Genomic DNA, 9661 nt, shown 5'->3' on the forward strand with positions numbered 1-9661 from the left:
AAAAAAAAAAAAAAAAAAACTTAAGGAATAGACTCAGTAGCAAAATGAAAGGCTAAGACCGTACAAAAGGTCAGTTTGTGCCCTGGAGATCCAGAGTCCTGTTCAAGGCCAGCAGTTCATTGGAGTGTCCCATGAGGGTCTGTGTCAGGAGGCCAAAGCGGTGTGGTGGACACTGAAGAGTCTGTGCTGCAAGCCAGGAGACCACGTCTACAGTGAAAGGAGACGGGAGCTCCTCTGATGACACAGAAATGAGCTTGCCTTCTTCCTTTCCCTCATACCCCTCAGGCAACGAGCACCTAGCACAGGTCTTCTGTCTTCAGCAGATCCCTTCAGCTACACCCATAACTATGCCATTCTTACTCAAGTTGACACAATCAGTTAACTGCCATGGGGGATAACAAATAGGGAGATGAAGAGATGTTTAGCATCACTAGTCATTAAAATCACAGTGGCCACTGTGACGCTTCTGTATGATAGAGTCTATGAAGAAATAGACACTGCCAAGTACTGACAAATATCAGAGCCTCTGGAACTCTCAGACACTGTAATGGGAATGCAGAGTGGTATAGCAACTTTGGGAAACAGTTTGGCCTTTTTTTTAGGGTTTTGTTTTTTTTTTTTTTTTGGTACAGGATCTCATTACATAGCTAGGACTCACAGTGATCCTCCTGTGTCAGCCTCCCCAGCACTGGGATTACAGACATGCACCACCATGCCCAGTGTTTCAGTATCCGTTGCGGCACAGAGATAGCTTGGCATGTGGTATTGGAGATCGAACCCAGGTCCTTGTGCTTGCTAGGCAGGCACTTAGACTGCTGAGCTATCTACCCAGCCCAGTTTGGCCTTTTTTTAAAAAAATAAACTTATATGCATTAATATATGCTTAATCATGGCAGGAGTCCCACCCTAGGTGTATGACCAAGAGAAACGGAAACGGAATACAAACATACATAAGAGCTTAAGCAGTTTTCCTCATAATTGCCTGAAACTGTAAACTGCATACATGTTGCCCTTACTTTATTTAGTAAATAGATTTGCAAACTGGCACTATATCAAAATAATTGAATACTAAAAGGAATAAACTAGTACTTTTTTTTGTTCTTCCTCAAAGCACAGCCAAAATCCCCATTATGAAAATAAGCATAGGGCTGGGGAGATAGCTCAGTGTTCTAAATGCCTGCCTGGCAAACACAAAGCCCAAGTTTGATCCCCGGTACCTTATTCTGTGCTGGCCCCAAAATTGGGCGTGGTGGTGCACCCCTGCAATGCCTATGGAGACTGAGACAGGAGGATCACCAGAGTCTGAACTGCATAGTGAGACCCTGTATCCAATAAATAAATAGAAAACGAAATTTAAAAAGAAGTATAACAAGAATCTCAAAGGTAAAGGGAAGATAGGTTGGCTAGGGATCTCAGGACCAGAGGTGTGAAATGACAGTGAATTTTCTTTTTCCCTTACATTTTTTGGTCTCGGCTCTGAAAAATCCACAGATGCAGACCAAGAGGAAAGCACACGCACTACAGAAAAGCAGGGGTAAAGCTTGTGTACAGGCAAAAGGTGTTGCCTCGCAAGACAGAGACTTGAAAATAACGGACAGTGTCTGTGGCCATACCACGCTGAACATGCCCGATCTCATCGAAAATAATGAACATGCCAGTTAGGAGCCGTAGGATAAACTGCCCCCACCATGCTTCTCACCAGCAGCAAATCATGGGAACATAAATTTATATTCCAACAGGAAGGTGCATCTCTTTCCTTGCCTTGACAGGGTGCTGTTAGAGAAAGCGGAATGGGAAGCTAAGACCTTCAGTCCCCCCCGAGGAAGTACTGGCTTCCTTCTTTCATGGCATCATGGTCCCCAGGGAGCCTGAACTTCCACCTGAGGATAATAGGCTTCCGTCTGGCTCCCAGCATGGGTAGTGTCAGAGAAGTGGTAGAGAAGCAGGACTGGCAGCGATACCCAGCAGCAGTGAACCACCCTGCAGTGGCTTGGAGCTGCATGGGGAATGAAGGGCTTTTCCCTCCAGTCCGAAAGACATGAGTAGAGGAGTGGTGTGGAGCTAGAACACCCCGTGCCCAACAGTAAGGGTCACCACCCAGCCCCTGTGCTCAGAGCCCGAGGGACCCTGGACTTCCACTGCAGTCTGGCAGTGGCAGGGTGGTATCCCTTTTCCCACCAGTGCTGTGACAGAAGGGGCTTACTGAAACAGAAGACTTAAGGTCCCAAGTCTCATAGTCTCCCAAGCCAGGAGTCAGTAGAAAATTGTTGTCATATGAGGAACCAGGAAAATTTCAACTTGGATGAGAAAAAACAGTCAGTAGACGCCAACACCTGGGTGGCACTGATAGTGTTGTGTGGTGTGGATTTTCAAAGTGGCCATCATGAAAGTGCTTCAGCAAGTATTTTCAGTAAACATGCTTGATGCAACTGGAAAAATAGCCTTAGCAGAGAAATTGAATGTATGAAGAACCACATGGTGGATGTTTCAGAGCTGAAAAATAGCAGTAATTGTAGTTTAAAATTTGGTGAACGGCAACAACAAGAAAACCAGTGAATAGACTTAGCAAAATGGAAAAGATAAGACATAAAAGTCAGTGAGCTTGAAGAAAGAACAATAGAAATTATTCATTATAGAGGGCCGGCCAATTAGCTCAGCAGATTAAAGCGCCTGCAAGCAGGCACAGGGGCTAGGGTTCAATCCCTGGGCCTGCTGTGCTGGCTCCACCCCTGGGGCGCCCTGAGGTGGTGATTGAGACTGGGCGTGGTGGCGCGCACCTGTAATCCCAGCTCTTGGGAGACTGTAAACAGGCGGATCACTGTGAGTCCAATCTAGTAGTGAGACCCTGAACGCCCTGTAGACCTTCCCTAAAATAAAAAAAAAAGAAATTACTCATTATAAGAAATAGAAAATAGAGTGGAAGAAGCAAACATAGCCTTAGATCCTGTGTCATAACAAATTCTAATATTTGTGTAATGGGAACCTCTGAGGTGAGAAAGACAGTTGGCTGAAAGCCTTTTTAAGGAAATAGTCATTAAAAATTTGACAAAAGATAGAAATGGTGGAATTGAAGAAGCTGAATGCACTTCAAGTAGGAAAATACTGAAGAAATCCATACCCAGGCTCATCAATCTGAAAATCCGCAACAAATTATCTTCCCTACAGCAATTTGAATGATAGCGGATTTCTCATGAGAAGTCGTGGAAGACAGAAAATAAGTGAACGGTGTTTTTCAAGTGCTGAAAGAGGGGGTCTACATGTGAGGTTATGTGTCCAGGGAAGTATCCTTCAGGAGTGAAGGGACATTGAAGAGCATTTGTCTCTAGCAGACCTATCTTGAAAGGATGGCTACAGGATATCTTTCTTCTAAATAGAAAAGAAATGATAAAAGAATTAATTTTGATATATTGAGAAGGAAGAAAGAACAGTAGACACAATAAAATGTAGGTAAACACAGTTTCTCTTTGAATTTTCCAAATTAGGTTTGCTGATTGCAGAAAGAATGTTAATCACTGATTGGTTTTCAGTGTGTATGTGGGCATTCTTGAAGGTAACCCTGTAGTAAACGAGGGCAGTGAACTTTCTACATGGCGTTTTTTCTTTGAGATGAGCCCTTGCTCTGTTTCTCAGGCTGCTTTGCCTCGCTCTCAGCCTGCTGGATCACGGGGACCGCGGCATGCACCACTGTGCCGGTTCTGCATTTCGTTTGAACTAGTATAGTCATTTTGGGAACAGTTTTGGCTGTTTCTTATAAAAAATTTAATATATGTCATATGACTCAGTATTTACATTTCTGGGTGTTTATCCCAGAGAAGTAAAAATGTTTATAGCCACATTATCATAATAAAAAACTGGGAACAACTGAGATGTCCTGCTGTAGGAGAATGGCTAGGTGAACTGTGGTACATGCATTCTATGCAGTCCTCTCGAGGTTCAACATGAGCTCACATTGCTGACGCATGCGGCAACTTGGGTGCATTGCGGGGCTGTCATGCGCAGGTTGGAGAAGGTCTTAAGCTGCTTGTCACATCCTGAAAATACCAAATGTGTGGTGATGGAGCATGATGGGTAGTTGCCAGCAATTAGAGAAAGTGAGTGCAAAGAGTGGTGTGTCCGTAATGCGAGAGCAGGTGGGGTCTTCGTGGTACTGTGAGTTGAATGTGTGTGTTCCTGTTGGGTTTGCAGTGCTGGGGAGCGCGCCTCAGCTTTCGTGCCTGCTAGCCAGGTGCCCTCCCTCTGAGCTGCGCTTCCCCAAGCCCTCCGGCTCTGCTTCTTGGTTATGGTGGTGGCTACACGAATATACCTGCTGCTAAAATGCCATATAGGAGCACACACGGCCTTGTGAGCCAGTCCTAGTGTATGGGTTTGCTCTTGAGCTTCAGTAATGTAAAACATAATTATTGAATGAAGTACCTGTAAGTTTGAGTGAAACTGGGTGGAAAGGAACATTCTTATCTTTGTAACTGCATGTGAATTGACAATTATATCAAAATACAAAACTTTCTAAATAGTATAAATTGTTTTGTTTTTGAGATAGGATTTTGCTATGCAGTTCAGACTGGCCTTGAACTCACCTTGTATCCCAGGTTGGCTTGGAACTTGCAGCAATCCTCCTACCTCAACCTTCCAAGTGCTAGCATTATAGGCTTGTGCCACCACACTTGGCTACATAGTATAAATTGTCAGTAAACGTAACTTCACATGTATTTTGCTAAGTGAAAGGATTCACATTCAGAAGGCTACATACTTATTACTATAAGATTCCATTTATAGGACTTGTAGGAAAAGGAAAAACTATATAACAGAAGAGCATTATCAGTGGTTCATGGGGTTTTTGTTCCCACTGTCTTGATTTTATTGATTATACAACTCTGCATTTATCAAAATTATAAAACTATAGAAGAGTAAATTTTACTTTAGATGAATTTAAAAGAACATTTAAAAATGAAAGTTATGGGGCTGGGGAGATAGCTTGGTGGTCTAAGCACCTGCCTGACAAGCACAGCATTCCAATTTCGATACCCACTATCACATGTCGTGCTGACCCCGGAGCCCCAGACACACCGTGCCAGCCCAAAACCAGGCATGGTGGTGCACACCTGTAATCCCAGTGCTGGGAGGCTGAGAGAGGAGGATCACTACGAGTCTGAACTGGGTAACGAGACCCTGTGCCAATGAATAAATAAATTTCTTATTAAAAAAAAAATGAAAGCTAGTGTTCCAACTACAAGTATATTTCCTGTGTGTTTTTCCTTTTGATGATAGAGAGTTTTCCAGAAATTTATAAGAAATATGTTTTTTTTTTTTTCCCCCAACAGGTGATTCTATGAGTGAAGAAGACATGCTTCAGGCAGCTGTGACTATGTCTTTAGAAACTGTTACAAATAATTTGAAAACAGAGGCAAAAAAATAATATCTTTTAAAATCATGTACCTGTTCATACTTTCCAGCGTTGTCCTCTGTGATTACAGCATAGGGTCCATTTTGGTAATGTATCAAAGAGAACATTGTTCACCAGAGGAGACATTCAGGGGGCTTGAAAACAACAAGCGAAAGTAGAAATTTGTCAGTTGTAGGAGTGAATAATGATCCTCTAAAACTAGCCAAAGAGGCATTCAGCAATTAAAGAGATTTAAATAGTCTTCTAAATGTTGCTTTTTCTTTTCTTTCTTTCTTTTTTTTTTTTTTTTGAATGTGCAATATCTAATGTGTTAAAACTGAGGCATTTTTCTTGGCTTATTTTGCAGACCACCTAATTAGCTCTTGTCATAGAACTTGTTCCATGCGCTTTTATTTTTTTCTTCTTTTATAGGTAATTTGGATCACTTTCAGTGTCTAATAATTGCTTTTATTTCTCCCTAACCAAATTAGCCTTGCAAGATACTATCTGCTGTCTGGCTTGATGATTATAATGGTTCTGGAAGGATGAGCCCTCCACCCCCCAGCTGTGCGTGTCACGTGCAGTGAGGTTTGCTTGTGTTGTTTTCTGAGGCCACAATTTCTCTACTACCTGGTTTTTATTATTTTTCTGCAGTACTTTTGAAAGAGAACATTTTACGAGGTTTTGCTTTTTTAAAGCCCTGTACAAGGGGATCGTTATTTCAAGACTTCACTCCATTTCTAAACTCTGAAATCAGCTCTTGCACAAATATTTGAGAATAAATGAGAATTTTTAAAAAGTATATAAGCATTTGTTTTCCCAAATGCTTTATGAATGTCTTTTCAATTATGTCACAACTTTACAGCTTTGCTGTAGCCCTGTTTTTCCTGCGCCTTATTATTTCTTCCTGAGCTGAGAAAAGTAGGGGAAGTTTAATATACAAGCAGATTTCCTGCTGCTAGAAATTTTTGACATATATACCCACCATGAATGTATGATAAATGCATTTTGGCCTTCAATTTTAGTAGTAGTTTCATTTTATTTTCTTTTGTGACTGGAGCTTTGTGTTCAATTTACAATGGTCATGGATTGTAAACATCACTTCACATTTTCTAGTAGGTATAGTTTGTCGGGAATTATGATTAGGAACATGGAAATAATGTACTGATAAAAATATGTTTAAATGTATACTATTATTTGACAGTTGCATCATGTTTAAATAGCTTAAGGGTTAGAGAAGTCACAGTAGTTATTGGGTCTGAAATCCCAGCACTTGGGAGCCTGAGGTGGAAGGATTGCTACGAGTTCCAGGCCAGCCTGGGCTACGTAGTGAGTCCAGGCCAGCCTGGGCTACGTAGTGAGTCCATGCCGGCCTGAACCACATAGTAAGACCCTGTCTCAGAAAAAGAGAAAAAAAGTCTTTAGTTTTGATAAACATTCCTTAACTGAAGTGCAGTTTCTTGCTTAGTCAATGTACCAGTAGTATGATTTTGGTGAAAATGAACCGTGACTCTGAAGTGGGCAGCTTAGATTCTATTACTTGCTCCTCATCCCCTTTTAAAGCCCTTCTGAATATTGACTTCTTCATGAGCTAAACTTCAAGAAGAAATTTTAGGCAACAATTTAAGAAAAGTAAAGTGTGGTATATTACCCTTCTGCTTTTAGCTACACACATTTTATCAGGGAAAGGTGTTTTTTTTTTTTTTTTTTTTGTAGCTCCCCATTGACCTGCAGCAGCGCTGGTCTGGGTTGCCTTGAGTATGTGGGAATGGAACCACAGCTCAAAGAAATTGACTGCCTCCTTTAAGCAGGCAGTTAAACAACTGAGCTAATGGGCGGGCCCCCCAGGGAAAGTTTTGACCTAGGATTTAATGTTAACTGAAAAAAGATTAAAGTATTTTTATTTATTATTATGAGATAGCTTTTTCTTAGATAGAACTTTATATATAAATATGTATATACAAGGCCTTGCTATGTAGTTCAGGCTGGCTTTGAACTCACTGTGTACTCCAGGTTAGCCTTGAACTCACAGTGATCCTCCTGCATTAGCCTCAGTGCTGGATTACGGGCATGGCTCCCATGCCTGACAGAATTTTGAAGTCATTATATTTTGTGCCAATTAGTTTTCTAAAATGTCTCTTATACAAATTAACTTTATTTTAAAGTTTGAAGTTTTCTGTTAAGAATTCAAAATGTTTCAGAAGAATTATAAAACTTTAGAACTGCAAGATTAATCTATTGAGAGTTTAAGAATTCTTCCTCAAAATTTACAAAGCCAACTATTTTAAGACTGAATACTTATGCAATTATCTCCGGTGTTCTAATCATATTTTTCCAAGAATATTTGGTCTACCTTTTCCCACTGACTAACTACATTAAACTTTTCATACACTTGAACTGATGAACTACCTAAGATATAAGAAAACCAGTATGTGCTTAAAGTTTTAAATTTAGAGTTTATAAAGTTCATATATTATGCACCTTGGCTAAAGCACTTAAGAAAATACGGCATGTTGGCCACCATATGTTGGGGACTTTTTACAGCAGAGCTGCGCACACACTGGATATGTTTGATTGTGTTTAGTTTGTTGTGAAATTGTTACATTTAGCAGACAGATCCAGGATCGTCATTCACCCGCCGTCTTGTTTGAATTGGCCTGCATTTGTCTGAACATGTAGATTCCATTTCATTTTCTTCTTTTTTTTGAGACAGGGCCTTGCTGTGTAGTTTAGCCTGGCCTTGAACTCACTGTGCAGCCCCGGCTGGCCTTGAGGTAGCAGTGATTCTCCTTCCTCAGCCTACCCAGTGCGGGGTTACTGCTTTTCTTGCTTGATTAGCCAGTATGAAAAGATGCTAATGCTTACAAGCGTACTATAAAGAACTTTAAGTTTTACAAAGCTGTAATTCATATATCAGAAACTACTATTTGCTATACATCAGTCACCTGCAAGAAAGTCAGGAAGAAGTAAATTCATGATAACTGTCCTGCTAAAAACTTTATAAAGATTTCCATTTTGTTTTACCAATCGGGAACACTTTAATGTTTAATATTTAAACTAACAGTATCATTTTTCTAATGTATAATTTGTATTACCAGGATAAAATATGTACAGTGGTGATACTAGTGTTACAAGTAAAGTTTAAGAAAACTTTGGAAATACCACTTTCATATTTTCAGGTATCATGGATTTAATAAGTAGTTATTTATGTTTTAAAAATTCAGAGTTAACTTCTGATCTGAAACAATGTACTTTTTTATAGTAATTAACATACAAATATTTCAGTAATGTAAATTGTTTGACATGATTGCTGCAGGTAAACTATATTAAATTCTAAGATCTTGGCCAAATAATTTATAGTTCATGGAATAGTTTTGTTTAAGAAGGTGCTTTTGTTTTAAAACTTGATTTTTCTTAATTAAGGCTTTATTCATATTGCCAAAGTTAATGAAGAAAAAGCTCAAAACTAGTTGAGTGTTACAGGCAAAAAATACTGGTAGTCTGTATTGCTTCATTTAATATCAAGTTGAACAAAATGAATTCTAATCAGAGCTAAAGTTACATTCTGAATGTTTTTGTTTGGTACTGTTTTTAAAATCATGCTAGTGACAAATTATAAAATTTTTAAGACTGGCCCACTGGACTTCAAATCCAAAGATTTATTTCATTGCATAATCAAAATACAGTAATTTAAAATCATACATTGCAAAATCTTGATGCTTTAAATTATTCAGTAATATTGAGACCTCCAAGTGAGGCTATAGCTCATTGGTGGTCAAACAAAACAAAACAAAAGCCACAGCTTTATCTGCAGTTGGAGAAGCCTTAGGCAAATATTTGCAAAATGAATTGTTGTATCTGAGACCTAACAAGTATGGAGCAATTATATAGTGAACTTAATTAAGAAAAGCCAAATTGGATCAACTGTTTCAACAATGTAAATATTTTTTTTTTCAAAATAAAAGCCTTTATTCCTAGACCCTTTATGAGTAACATCTTTTGCTAAAGAAATGAACTGGCTTTGTATTTTTTTAAAGTCTTGTATGTGTTCTATTTCATGAATGGAAATACAGTGACATGGTTAGTTCTTAAATTTTGATTAATTTGAAGAATTCTTTTACTGTTTTTATTTCCAAACAGTCTGGCATTTTAAGAATTAATACTAATTTAACTTCTAAATGTATGTCAATTAGTGTGTTTAATATAGTGTACCAGTGTTCTTTTTAGACTGGAAATGTAGACAAAGCAATGGAAAGCATTAGCAAAATATTTGTGGAGATT

At 39.2% G+C, this 9661-nt stretch overlaps 1 protein-coding gene across 4 annotated transcripts in view; it reads left to right on the forward strand.

Moving 5' to 3' along the window:
• Atxn3 (ataxin 3) overlaps positions 1-6638 on the forward strand; it is a 49511-nt gene extending 42873 nt beyond the window's left edge. For 3 of the 4 annotated variants that reach the window (XM_023719692.1, XM_023719691.1, XM_023719694.1), the window contains one exon: positions 5319-6638. In XM_023719692.1, coding sequence (XP_023575460.1) covers positions 5319-5413 — 95 coding nt within the window. In that variant the 3' untranslated portion in view covers positions 5414-6638. The remainder of the gene's footprint in view (positions 1-5318) is intronic. The other variant, XM_004635162.2, reaches the window with a different exon arrangement.
• The last annotated feature ends 3023 nt before the right edge of the window (positions 6639-9661 follow it).

The sequence above is a fragment of the Octodon degus genome, unplaced genomic scaffold, assembly GCF_000260255.1.
Source record: "Octodon degus isolate 3935 unplaced genomic scaffold, OctDeg1.0 scaffold00070, whole genome shotgun sequence".
Lineage (NCBI taxonomy): Eukaryota > Metazoa > Chordata > Mammalia > Rodentia > Octodontidae > Octodon > Octodon degus.